The 14,399-nt window shown below is 35.0% G+C and overlaps 1 protein-coding gene across 1 annotated transcript in view; it reads left to right on the top strand.

The window, feature by feature from the left end:
- The window catches only part of RYR3 (ryanodine receptor 3), a gene marked incomplete at its 3' end in the record, with an annotated part of 183,209 nt that extends 171,217 nt beyond the window's left edge, over positions 1–11,992 (top strand). The window contains exons 78-90 of the mRNA XM_009886997.1: positions 215–268; positions 545–644; positions 865–944; positions 1,206–1,282; positions 2,888–2,961; positions 3,204–3,221; positions 3,710–3,790; positions 4,200–4,288; positions 4,692–4,820; positions 5,220–5,324; positions 6,480–6,561; positions 6,878–8,199; positions 11,934–11,992. Of these exons, the coding sequence (XP_009885299.1) occupies positions 215–268; positions 545–644; positions 865–944; positions 1,206–1,282; positions 2,888–2,961; positions 3,204–3,221; positions 3,710–3,790; positions 4,200–4,288; positions 4,692–4,820; positions 5,220–5,324; positions 6,480–6,561; positions 6,878–8,199; positions 11,934–11,992 (2,270 nt within the window). The remainder of the gene's footprint in view (positions 1–214; positions 269–544; positions 645–864; positions 945–1,205; positions 1,283–2,887; positions 2,962–3,203; positions 3,222–3,709; positions 3,791–4,199; positions 4,289–4,691; positions 4,821–5,219; positions 5,325–6,479; positions 6,562–6,877; positions 8,200–11,933) is intronic.
- Between the last annotated feature and the right edge of the window lie 2,407 nt (positions 11,993–14,399).

Genomic DNA, 14,399 nt, shown 5'->3' with positions numbered 1-14,399 from the left:
AATACCCTGAAGTCCTCATACATTAGGGAATATCAGCTGCTTCGAGTGGATGAGCACAAATATTTACAATTACAGGTTCTTTAAATCTTCGTAATGCCTTAAATTATTGCTTGAAAAATTTCTTTGGTCATTTTTGTAGAAATACTATAGTAAAAATAGGCATTATGTTTCATAATAAACAAAATCTTGTGATTTCTGTTTCTAACGTAAAAAGAGCTGCCAAGAAGAAGAAGAAGAGGAAGAAGAAGAAAAAGAAAAGACATTTGAGGTGAGAGTTTAAATAACGTTTATTTATCATCGCCTAATGTACAAGTATTTAAAATATGTCCACTAAAATAAATGCAAGAATAACCCCGTGTGTATTGAGCTGGTTTACTAGGTTATTCGTGTAAAAGAAAGACCTTGTATTCTGGAGTTTTGGAATCAAACAGCCCATGGATTATGGAGGCAGATGCCCTTCAACAACTTCAGATTTCTCATCTTCCTATTTTTCCTGAATCAGTTCCAGTCTGTATTCTGTTCTCATTTTTGTTCCCACACCCAGGAGAAAGAAATGGAAAAACAGAGAACTCTCTATCAGCAAGCTCGCTTACATGATCGTGGAGCTGCTGAGATGGTCCTCCAGATGATTAGTGCAAGCAAAGGTAATGTTCTGTGAAGTATTAAAGTATACGTGATATCGTAGGTATAATGCTATACATTAGCATTTATACATATACGTATCTCGTATACAACTTGTATATGGTATATACAGAGGCAAAATAAATGTCAATTACAACCGCACTAGGTAAAGTTTCAAGACTGCTTCTCTGATTGAATAGTCCATAATTGCAAGTTTTAATGTCTGTACCCTTGCTTTGACAGGTCATACAGGACCCATGGTTGTTGAAACACTGAAACTTGGTATTGCTATTCTAAATGGTGGGAATTCCATAGTTCAACAGGTAATGCTTTTCTAACTACTGTGAGTCTTGCTTGTATAAAGGAGGCGAGTAATTTCGAGAATTTTAGTTTTCTGTTGTTTTTTTATTTTAGTGTATCTAATTTTAAGATGAACAATGATGAAATCTCAGGGTATTTTTGGTACAATAACAATGATGATATTGCTTGTCATTGATTTGCATTTCAAATAGTAATTCGGGAAGTTGTTAATTCATATAATTTTAATATAGTTTTTTTTTTTCCCCAAAACATATACCCTCTAGAAAATGCTAGACTACCTGAAAGAGAAAAAGGATGCTGGATTTTTTCAAAGTCTCTCTGGCTTGATGCAGTCCTGCAGGTAAAAGCATAAATTGTATGATTACATTTTCAGTTTTATTCAGTTTGGTGGCTTATTGCTCAGTGCAGATGGATTTGTTAGATTTAAAATATGGGAGTCACAGATTGTAGAACTCTTGTGGGAAGTTTTTGTGAATCAGAGGAATAGTATGTTACTCTTTTAGAGTATTCTTCCAAAATAAAGCAAAGACTGTATATGCCTTTGAAGGCTTAGTTTGGAGAGGCATAAAAGTAAAATGTAATGGCTCCTTTACTGGTCCCAGGTCCGTCCCTCAGATTTTCTGTCTGGGTGGTTCTAAGGGTGGGGAAAAGCCATCACTGAAGGAGAGACAGGCCAGTGGAGCTTTACTAAGCTTTCAGTTTCTGTGCATCTCTGACGAGTTACCTGATCTCTGTTTCTTCATCTGAATCCTGTGCGCATGTATTGGGTTTGTGAGAGATGGCATGTGGCCAGAGAGACTGTAGTAGTCCGTTCCCTTGATAAAACATAAGTTCAAATTCGTTAAGGTAAGGAGTCCCATAAAGAAGGTGGAAAACTGTTGGTGTTTCTGATTACTCTTACAGTACACAACCTCCTTTTCTCAGCCTTTTAAAGCAACAGAAGGCAATTAGAAGTGGAGAAGCTATATGAAGACAGAAAAAAAAGCGGAAGGAATGGTGACCTGCACTGCAGAAATTATTGCAGAGTAGTTGCAGCTTAATTAAATAACTTCTATCTTGTAGTTTTCCCATTGATGTAGAACAATTTAGCAAGAACTTGCTCAAACAGAACCTGCAGTGATGATACTACCAATTGGATACGTGTATCATTCATTAAAATTCATTAAAAAAGGGTTTGATAAAATGACTTGAACGCTGACAAGAGAATGAAAGTGATGCTTTAAAAATGCTTTTGGTTTTAATGATGTTGCTAGATAGTAGAATATGTGACTGCGTTGCTGTTTAACTGGAAAAAATTGGATAATCATAGAATTATATTTGGACTGTTTGAATTCAAGTATTCTGACTGAGTGGTGAGAATAGTCATCATCTCCTATTCCATGTGCTGGGCTATGCCAAGTTAGCAAGAGAAAATGCAGATATCAGTGTATTTTGACCTTGGAAGATATGGAATCTCTGATATATGTCTTTTGAATATGGAGTCAGAGATTCCATACGTCTTCTGAATAACATAATAATGCATAATATATACAGTAGAAGTAATAGTGATAAACTAGTGAGAACAGCATGACTGAGAAATAACTGCAGTAATGTCCTTTTGGCAAGAAAGTTTAAGTCAATATAAAGAGTAATATTTCAGCTTCCTTTTCCACTTTTCATTTATACATAAAACCATGAATGAAATTATTGGAAGTGAAGTTAGGTAAGTGGCAAGACCTGACCTGAGACTCATTTCTTTTCAGAAATGGACACTGAACCCTTATTTTCATTCCAAGCTCTTTTATTTAGTATCCATATTAAATTAAATATGAGGCAATGCGTGTCACAGTGGGTCAAGACTATTTGTTGAAGGCCTCCAGAGATTTCCTAGAAGAAAAGAAATTTTCATAGTGTATTACAGTACATTTTCCTGTTTGTTTGTTTTTGTGTTTTTTTTCAATATAAGTGTTCTTGACTTGAATGCGTTTGAGAGACAAAATAAAGCAGAAGGCCTGGGAATGGTTACTGAAGAAGGAACTCGTAAGTAAAATGAAATTGATTCCAGTAGTGCTTAAAAGATTATTTGTGCTTCCTTCTTTAACTAGAACTGTTATTTACTGTGGCTTGAGGTTTCAGTTGATAGACTTACTGTAAGTAATTCTAGGCTTTGAGTTCTGAATATGCTTTATATTTACAAAATTTTTAGCAATAATTTTTAAGACAAACATTGTAACTTCCAATATTCTTATCTTGTATTCTTGTTATTTTTCTTTGATCCACAGTCATCGTTCGTGAGCGTGGTATGTTTGGGTTTACAGTTTTTGATACTATTGTTGCAAAAATGTGTTGCAAATAGAGAGAGAAACCTTTCATTGCATCTTCCCAGATATCTTTAGATTCAGCTTTATGGTCTGCAGCAGGTTGTGTGTACAGCTTGAATAAGCAGTTTGATGCTTATTAATGAAGTGTCATTCATATTTAAGGCATGATTTTAGTTATGACTAACCATTTACTTAGTAGATATATATCCCGTTGCTTTCTCTTTTTTTTTTTTTTTTTTTTTTGTTTAACCATGGATGCATTGGAGTGCTAAATATTTTGGCTTTGCTTTTTCTGTCTCAGCTTTTCTTTTTGTTATTATAAGTCTGTTTCTTTTAAATTGCTTTAACACTTTTATAATACTGTTTTTTATTAGAATTCCAGTTTTAAGGGTTGCTGTAAGATTATGTGTTCTGCATATTTAATCGTAACTGTTGTCATATAATCATTGTATTTATATATTTTAAAGGTGAAAAAGTGTTGCAGCATGACGAATTTACTCGGGACCTATTTAGATTTTTACAACTGCTTTGTGAAGGGCATAACAATGGTAAGTGAACTGAATTAATTTTGGGGAAAATGTGTGATGAATCTGTTCTTAAAAAGAGTTGAATAGTACCGATTCCAATGGGGTTTTGCTTCTAATTCATTTAGTTTTCTGAGGGGAAACTGGCATGCCAACAAATTGAATTGTGGAATTCAATTTGAATTTTTATGTCTTAATGTAATTTCAGTTTTTATGCCAATCATTAATAGTAAAGCCTATTGTAAGTCAGGTGGATAACAATTCTTCAGTTCTATTTACATTGTAATCTACTGTAGTTCAATTTCCACCACTTAAGCATCTGTACCCAAGAAAGTATTTTAAAAGAAAGTATTCTCCATGAAAATATGAACATAAACCTGTATTTTTTTTATTCCTATATATACATGAACCAAGTACAAATCTCTTATTTCAGATTTTCAAAATTACCTACGTACTCAGATGGGCAACACCACAACAGTGAATATTATCATTAGTACAGTTGACTATCTCTTGCGTCTTCAGGTGAGGAAAAAACAGAAGGAAATGGAGTATAATGTATTTGCCTTTGCTTCCTTTCTATAAATTCACATTTTACTGGAAACAAGCATGAAAATCCTCTCTGCAGGATTATCTAAAATAAAGAATTTTGATTTAATTTATTTCATCTCTTCTTTCCTTTTTGAAATAGATGACCTTTCAGATTTCTGTCTGAAACCAGATTTTTGTTAATTTATTTCATTGTTCATTTTTGCAGGGAGCATAGTTAGATAAAAATGCAAAAAGTTATTGTAGTAAGAAATAGGTTGACACAGAAATATTAAATTTCATCTGCTACTGATTCAACTTTTGATGGTACAAATGCAGGCATAAATGCTGCATACAGAATCCAAAACTAGAAAATATAACATTGCTGTTTTTTTCTTAGGAATCAATCAGTGACTTCTATTGGTACTATTCAGGAAAGGATGTTATTGATGAATCAGGACAACGTAACTTCTCTAAAGCTTTGGCTGTCACCAAACAAATATTCAATTCCCTTACAGAATATATCCAGGTAAACAAAATGTTTTACTCAAGGTACTAACAGTGAAGTTCTATGATTACATGGCCTGACCGTGTCCTGTCATAAATTTATAAATACTTTGGCTTTATTTTTCTTAATTTTTATAAAGCTACATGGAATCACTGGCACAGTGTAACATTAATGCTAAAACATGTGAATGTCTGCATATTTAACACGATACAATCTAGTATTTATGCACTAGATACCAAGGAGACCTTGGGAAGATTTCTTACGTAGCTTCATGGAATCCCGAAGTTTCTTTTCCTATTTTTTCAGGAAGAAATCTTAGGAAAGCAAATTGTTTTATTTGTTTTGGTTTATTTTATTTTAAACAAATAAAAAATGTGCTTTTCTTGATTTTTTTTTCTTTGTTTTTTTTTTTTTTTTTAGGGCCCTTGCATAGGTAATCAACAGAGTCTGGCTCATAGCAGGCTGTGGGATGCAGTTGTTGGCTTCCTTCATGTCTTTGCCAATATGCAGATGAAACTTTCACAGGTATCTTCAGTAGTCAAGTAATCCTTCTTTGCATATGTCTATAAATTACAGTCAAGTGAATGTTGAAAGCTGTAAAGCAGTTATGATGCTGATACTCATTTGTTGTTTGTGGGCCTATTGTAATGTAGAGGTCCAAGACTAGCATCTGTAGAGGTCAGGACTAGCATCTTCATATCACTCCTTTTAGTGTTAATCATCACTGTGCACTCTCCTAATATCAAACTTGCTGCTTCCAACTCAATTATACCTTTCTGAAAATGAAGGTGGCAATTTGGTCACTTCCTCCCTGTTGTCAAACCTGGTGATCTGTCAGGGCAGAAGCACCATTAAAAGCAAGGTTCCCGTGCTACAGCTAAGTAGGGCAAGAGAAAAGCTGGGAAAGATTCAAAGAGGGGAGGGGATTTGACAGTCAGTCAACTTGTCCAGTTAATTCATCACACGCACTGTGCAGAAGGCCATCAGGCAGTGTAGATTTCACTGCAGCGCATTGTGGGGTCCCACCCCTCTTCACAGTTTCAGGCTTCTATGTTCTTTCGCGACTTCTGCTTAATGAACCCATACACTCAAACCACTAGGCACTGAATGCAACAGTGCAGAGAGTAATTTCCTTGCTTTTATTCAGTGTCTCTGCTACACGCTGATTTACTAACAAGATTTCTTCCCACACTACAGAAGTATATCAGAATTTTAAGGATACTTAACAGTTCTTAGGTCCTTAATGTTAGTCACAGATCCATGTTAGGTTTATCATGTTCTGTAGTTAAACTAAACAGTTCTAGTTCTGTTTGAATGGTAATGCATTATGCCATTAAATATTCCCTGTGAAGTGAGAAAGGATGAATTCTTTCTGAGATGAATACTGCCAGATCTGTGGCGTAACCAATTTTGTGAGTTTCTTCTGTCCCTTATCTGCACTTCGGTATTCCTTAATGCTTTATTAAAGCTTATCTTTATGGTATTAATACCTCTGCTGTAGTAAGCTGTCCTCGTATTGTATAAGATTTATGATAGTAATCATAATAAAATGACAAGGAAATGTTGCTGAAAAATGTGAACTACATTTAGATGACCATACTGTTTTTTTCCCCAAAGTATTTAGTTTTCCAGATAAATACAAAGGAAAAACAACCTTCTACTCCATTTTTTTTTTGGCAGGACTCTGCTCAGATTGAATTGCTTAAGGAACTGCTAGATCTCCTGAAGGATATGGTAGTGATGCTCTTGTCACTGCTTGAAGGTTGGACCTGTTTTTCTTTATGGTCAAATATGATTATCTCAGCTTCATAATGTAAAGTATGATAATTAAGTTAATCTTTTTAAACTTTTTTAATTGTCTTTATGTGATGCCACGAAAAAATCTATTTCATATTTGTTTAACAATTATTCTGGAATATATATAGGCATGAAACAAAGGGCTGCTACAGAAAAGCATGTTGAAAGAAAAATTACGAAGATTTAAGAATATTTTTGTTCTTTTGTCAGCATGAATATGAAACGCATTTATTTAAATTGTAGTGATGCCAAATAACTTCCTGTTTTAATACATTATTTAGGTAACGTTGTAAATGGAACTATTGGAAAACAAATGGTAGACACGCTTGTAGAATCATCTAGCAATGTAGAAATGATTTTGAAGTTCTTTGACATGTTCCTCAAGTTAAAAGATCTCACTAACTCAGATGCTTTCAAAGAGCATGACCCAGATGGTAAAGGCATCATTTCAAAGAAGGAATTCCAGAAATCAATGGAGGCTCAAAAGCAATACATACAGTCAGAGATTGAATTCCTGCTTTCCTGTGCAGAAGCTGATGAGAATGATATGTTTAACTATATTGATTTTGTGGAAAGGTTCCATGAGCCAGCCAAAGACATTGGATTTAACGTAGCAGTGTTGCTTACAAACCTTTCAGAACACATGCCTAATGATTCACGCCTTCAGAGCTTACTTGAACCTGCGGAAAGTGTTCTAAATTACTTTGAACCATACCTTGGCCGTATTGAAATAATGGGTGGAGCCAAGAAAATAGAAAGAGTTTACTTTGAAATCAGTGAATCCAGTAGAATGCAGTGGGAGAAGCCACAGGTGAAGGAATCCAAAAGGCAGTTCATATTTGATGTTGTAAATGAAGGTGGAGAGCAAGAAAAAATGGAACTCTTCGTGAATTTCTGTGAAGACACAATCTTTGAAATGCAGTTAGCATCCCAGATCTCTGAAACGGATTCATCTGAAAGGCCTGAGGACGAGGAAGAGGAAGAGCCTTGTTATGTAGTGGATATTGGAGATGATGAGGAAGAAAAGTCCCTGGAATCTGCTTCAGCTTTTGCAATGGCCTGTGTTGCAGTGAAGAAGAATGTTGCCAACTTTTTTAAAATGGTCACTGTGAGGAACCTAAGGAAACAATACAGGAAAGTTAGAAAGATGACAGTAAAAGAAATGGTGAAAGTGTTTTTCTCCTTTTTCTGGATCCTATTTGTAGGGATGTTCCAGCTCTTCTTTACTATAGTGTGGGGAATTTTCCAGATTCTTTGGAGCACTGTCTTTGGGGGGGGGCTGGTTGAAGGAGCCAAAAACATTAAAGTTACTAAAATATTAGGGGACATGCCTGACCCAACGCAGTTTGGAATCCATGATGATGTTATGGAAGCCGAAAAAGCTGACGGTGCTGAGCATGGCATCAGAGCTGAACTTGTGCAGTTTGTGAAAGGTGAAAAGGGAGAAACTGACATCATCTCAGACATTTTTGGTATTCATACAAAGAAAGAAGGTGGCTCAAAACATGGTCATGATGCTGGACTTGGAGATATTGCAGAAATCCTTGGTACTGATATCCAGTCATCTTTGGAAAACACAGTTCGTAAGAAAAAAGGATTACAGGTATGTTAAAGAGATTTTGTATTATTTTGCAGAAAATAGTAATAATACAAATATATTACTGAATTTTCTATTAGTAACTGAATTATTTGCCAGCTAATTGATTAATAAATGCTCTCGATGAGAGCTTAATTTATAATCTGTAATCTTTTAAAAACGAACAGGAGAGTTTATGTGGCAGAAAAATTCAGCCCAGTGTGTTTAGATTTCACTGCAATAAATTGGTGTTATTATTCATTTGGACTTTACTCAAAACAAAAATTGCTAGCAGCGTTCCAGGGACGGGTTTTGCTTTAAATGGTTTACAGTCTTGTTTATTCTGCATACCCCATTTTTTCACAGTATATTTCAATTACTTTTATAACCTACTTTCTCCATAATAATGCCTTATCATTATCTTCTTTCTTCTACATGCTTTAGTGATTATGTACAATGAAATATCCTTTTTTTCCTATTATTTGAAATAATTTTGCCTCAATTTATTGTTACTTTAATGTTTATCATATAATCAGTCTTTACTTTCATTCTGGTTTATGAACAATATATTTTGTTCCACTCTGCTGAGCTAAATATAATTTATCATTCCATTTAAAAATTGATTGAACTAAATGTCAAAACCCAAATGCATTTGCCATATTTGGCATGCATTTTGTTTCCTCTCATCATTAATCTACCTCTTTATGATGGGCTTTCCAGATATTTTCAAGATAAACCTCTGTTGTACAACTTCTTAGTTCATTGTTTCCTCTTCCTTTGTATGTTTTTCTCCAAGATTTGTTTATTGCCTAGATTGAGCTATATTTTTCCATTTATTTTTCCTATTTATTTATTAATTCAATTTTACGTGTGTACTTAAAAGTTAGTCTTTTAAATTCCTGTCTCATTTAGCGTAAATGTAATGTGGTGGATATTTAAAAATACTATTTTAACTTAAGGATCTTATCAGGTCTGAGTATTTTAGAATTTTCTTTGCTTTACTTTACTCTCAGGTTTGTTTGTAACTATTGATAAAAATGCTCAGTAATTTATGCAGATGCTTTGAGTCATTAATGTGAAGTCAGCTATGCAATTTATCCACCTTTTACCTTTAATATGTTACCTAGTGAAACTTACCAAAATAATGCTTACACTAATTCTGTATTACAGCTATTCACATTGTGAATATGAATGGCTCAAATAATACAGTTACAGCACTGGATATAGCTATTAAGTAGAGTTCAAAGAAGAAACAGCAACGTAAGAATCAAAAATTCCCTTCAGGAAGTCACTATGTCTTTCTTAATTATTTACAAGAATAAAACTTGCATAAATGGATCGAAATGGAAATTCACCTCTATATACTGGAAAAGCAATAATGTAGTGATAAGGTCAATGACATTACCATACAGCCAGAGAACCTGCAATAACCTATGGAACTGCATATCATGAGGATTGTTAGGACTTAACTTTTACTGGGAAGTTTCACAGGAATCTGTGCTGGGAGCCATGCAGGTTCACAAATAAGAAAAGAAGTAACAAGCTAACAAAGTTTGCTGATAAATCTATTATTCTTGGCAGCAAAATCAAGGGCTAACTGCACAGTTGCCTTAAAATAGGAGATGAGAATCAGTGAAGTGATGTATATGGGAGGAAAAGTTATATTTTTACATGTAAAATGTTGGATTTTGAGCTCATTGTTACTGGTTGGGTATGAAATCTTGAGAAATATAATAGAGTTGTACAGAAGAATCAGTTCAATGAAAATGTCAACACAGATCAAAAAAAAGCAAACTGAAATTCTAAATTGTTGAGAAAGGAATAGAGAGGGGAAAACCCCAAATTATTACTATGCTCCATGAACCCAAAATGTATGTGTCTTGAAGACCAGGTTCCCCCATTTCAAAAAGAACATGATAAACCTGAAAAAGGTTCAACAAAGGTCAAAAAGTTATCAAAACTTGATATGAAACAAATCTTGTGTATGGAAATAAGTAGGTTAAGGCTCCTCAGCCCGGAAGGGAGACCTCTGAGAGATCACGTGATTAGAGGGATGGAGGGGATGGAGAGAGTTTTATTCATTCTTCCTCCACACTACCCCTTAGAAGAACTAGGTGTCATCAAATGATCTCCGAATTACCCTCCTTGAGATCTTAGGAGAAACTCTTTGTGGAGGAGTTACACATGCTTCCATCATCTGTACTAGATGAGGTTCCTTCCGTCACATGTACTAGATGAGGGTCCACAGATAAGAGATGAGATATACAAGGCAAGATCGATTTAGTGAATTCTTTCATAAATTCTTTCACTACTTATATGTGAGAGATACACATCCAGGTGAGTAGTGGGGGAAAAGTTTAGATAGCTGTATTTATAATAAGTCTTATGAGGAGAAGCTGAGAGAACTGGGGTTGTTTAGCCTGGAGAGAAGGAGGCTGAGGGGAAACCTCATCACTCTACAACTACCTGAAAGGAGGTTGTAGTGAGGTGGGTGTTGGTTTCTTCTCCCATGTAACAGGCAATAGGACAAGAGTAAATGGCCTCAAGTTGTGCTGGGGAGGTTTAGATTGGATATTAGGAAAGATTTATTCACAGAAAGGGTTGTCAAGCATTGGAGTGGGCTGCCCAGGGAACTGGTTGAATCAGCATCCCTGGAGGTATTTAAAAGACATGTAGATGTGGTGCTGAGGGACATGGTTAGTGGTAACTTGGCAGTGCTAAGTTAACGGTTGGACTTGATGATCTTAAAGGTCTCTTCCAACCAAAACAATTCTATGATTCTATGTATTAACCAGAAATGTGGAGGATACACCAATAGACGATTGGTGTCTAAGCACTTTGAGAGAATACAGGAGAGGGTAAAGAGTTGAGACAGGTTTTTGCAAAAGTGAATGGTAACAAATTTAGTCACTTTAGATTCCTTTTTGAATCTAGGACTTCAGAGCCTGCATCTCTGATTTCCAGTGAAGCTTAGATACTCAAACTGCATTTGAAATGAGTTCACTTTGGTCTTGCAACACTGAGCCTAAAGGTGTTTGAAATCCAGGTCCCAGCTTCTTTGCTGCAGTTAGCCATCTGTAAAATTGTATATTGGTTTTTCCTTATCTCAAGGGAATGTTGTTAACACATACTTAGATCGTTGTGAGGTGCGCCAGTAGAGGATTAACAAACCATCAATGCACTAAGATAAATAAGTTGAAGAAAACATTGCATATGTAAAAGTTGTTTAAATATTTGTCTGTTTTCAATTGCATCAGTTGATCTTGACAAAGTAATTGTGTTTTGTAATACCTGATAATTGCACAATTCTTTTTCAGATTTTTAATACATCAACGATAGCATCAGTCCTCATTTCATACTTGGAATGAGGCAAACTGATGCTCATTTCCACATAATCAGTAACTGCACTGAGTCTTTGTGAGTGACTTTTGCATTAGGGTGTGATCTGGATGTAGTTACCTTCATCCTCAACTGATCACATAATCTGTCTGATAACCATATATAATTAAGTTGTTCAGTCAACTGGGCTAGTTACAGTATTGATAACACCATACTGAAAAAGGCTATCAGAAGAATTTAAAATTAATGTTAAAATCTAGTCTGAGCTGTCTATTTTTAAAAATGTAACACTTTAAAAGTGCAAAGTGGTATAAAAAATACAGTGTGGTAATTATTTTATTTGTTTCTTAGAAAACAGTAACTAAAGTCACCAAAATTTTATATGAATGGATCTGTTTTGACAGTTAAAATACTTTTTGCAGATATCTGAAATTGCAAAAGAAGCTGAAAGAGAAAGAAAAGCAGAAGCTGAGAAGGCTGAGTAAGTTATTTTCACACAATTCCTGTTTAATTCCTTGCCACTTCCTAATGCTAGATAATTTGGCCAGAAAGAATCCAAGCAATGCTCAGCATTCCAGGCACTTTATGTACTCTTCGTCTCTTCAGTATTCTAAAAAGCAGCACAGTCCCTAAGAGGTGGCAGACCATCTCAGTGGGTAACAAAATGATAATCTGATTTTTGTGACCCTTGGCCATCTGACATACGTAAATCTGTGGCCATTGGCTCTTTAAAAATTCCCATAACTGCCTTTTAAAACGCGGGTCAGTCTTGAAAAAAACTCTGCAACTTGGCATTACTGCTATTTACAATTTCCCTACCACCCACTATGATTTTCCAGCAACGATAGTTTATCATTGAAACACAAGATTTTACTAACCCAACAATTTTTATTATTGCTGTTCTATCTGATCGCAAGTTGTGAACCTGGCAGCAGACACGTACCTTTGTCCAGTCATCCTACGTACAACTGCCTTGTAAACAACTTTTAAAATGCTTGCCATGCTTTAGCAGCATCCTACTTTTAAGGGGCATGCTGTCTTTTTACCCTTTTCGACACACACCAAAGATCTCCTAGGCATTCTTACGTATTCAAAAGCTATACTTTTTTTTTTCTTTGTTTGCTAGTTTGTTTCATGTTTAAAATGTTTACTTCAGCCTCATTTATCTTTCTGCTCTTATCTGCCAAAGTTAATTTTTTTAAGTGTGTCATAGAGATCGGTATTTTAGGACCAGATATACTTTGTATAGTCTGTCTAAAAAGTATCCTTTTTTTTTTTCTCTGTGTATATCTATATTTATATGTGTGTATGTATGCATACATATATATGTATGTGTATATACGTATGTATATATATGTATGTCTTACATGGACAAGAATGTGTACACATATATATATGCTCCCACATGTGTGCATTTAAATGGGGGTTTGGCTTTTTTTTCTCACTTACCTCATTAAAGTAAGCCATCCACACTATCTATGATGCTTTTCATATTTTTGGGTATTGGATATGGGTATTTTCATTTCCTATCTGTTACTTTCAGGCTATGTCTGACATACTTCTTCAATTAAAAAGTCCCCTTCTTGCATTTTATTGTCACAGAACTGTTTTGATAGGATTTGTCTCTCTCTTCAGTCCCTTCCGGGATGTTAAGCATATTATTTTAATTGCTTAGAACACTTACGGTAATTAAAAAGTGCACTTAAAACTCTTCCATGGTTTTTTTGGTACCATGTACCAAAGAACCTGTTGATGAGTGTTACTCAGGATGAAGACAGTAACTTCAAAATAAGCAGTTTCAGAAACTGTTGTTTTCTTCAGACCATGTTACAATGTACTGCTAAGTTGGTTAATATTTAGATTGGTCAAATGTCCCCATTTAAAATTTTTGTTAAATCATATCACTGCTGGGCTTTTTTCTTTGTTGACTGAATTTGGTCTCCTGATTTAGACACTAGTAGTATATTCACTGGTGCTTCAGTGAAGAAATTTATAATATCTAGGAATTTGCACAAAATCCTCTGTGTCACTCATTTTCTTATTTTAGGCTTTTTCACTTCTCATTTTCTGGAAGCATGATCTCTTTCTACCTCCATTATTTTATTGGACTTATTGTCCCTATTCCCTGTTGTCTTCTCTTGTCTTAATTCTCCTCTCAAGTACTTTTGCAGCTTATTCAAATTGCCTTCAGCTTAAAAATTTGAGTTTAAATGACTTACATTTCTGAGGCTGCAACAGGGACTTCATTTGGTAGACAATAAACACATTCTTAGAGACCCATCATATGATTCCTACTGCAGTAATAGTGTGATACAGTGAACCGCATACTGCATTTCTTTATCCTTATGCCTAAAACTTTCAACCACCTCGATGCCTCAACATTCTTTTACATATATGCAAATTCAGCTTTTTTTTTTTAGTTTAGTAACTAAATTCCCCTATTACTACATACAGTCTTGATACATAATTTTCATAAAGGCAGTTCAGTGGTGCAGGAGGAATGATTGTCATCTCCTACGTGCTTTGTAAGGTTCAACCTTCTGAAGCGAACTTCCTTGTTATTGCCCATTCATCCTATTTTTAAGGTCCCTTCCAACCTACACCATTCTATGATTCTGTGATCTCTGTAGCAACAGTGATTGCCTTGACTGAAATTAATACATTTTATGATACTGTGTACCAAATCCCAAAAGCTTTATTTCTTTTCTTCAGCCCCAGGCTCAAGAAAGTACACATCAACTCCTGAAATTTTTATGTTGCTTGTATTGAGTATCTATGTACATCACTGGTTCTGGCAAATACTATCCACTTCACACTTTCTGCAGTAACTTCTGCCTGGTTTTTGTCTTTTTACCCTTTTGATCTCCCCTCAACAACTCTATTCTTGC

The sequence above is a fragment of the Charadrius vociferus genome, unplaced genomic scaffold (genome assembly GCF_000708025.1).
Source record: "Charadrius vociferus isolate BGI_N301 unplaced genomic scaffold, ASM70802v2 scaffold14, whole genome shotgun sequence".
Taxonomy (NCBI): Eukaryota; Metazoa; Chordata; class Aves; order Charadriiformes; family Charadriidae; genus Charadrius; species Charadrius vociferus.
Note: the sequence above shows the minus strand (reverse complement) of the source record. Positions and strands in the feature narration are given on the sequence as shown.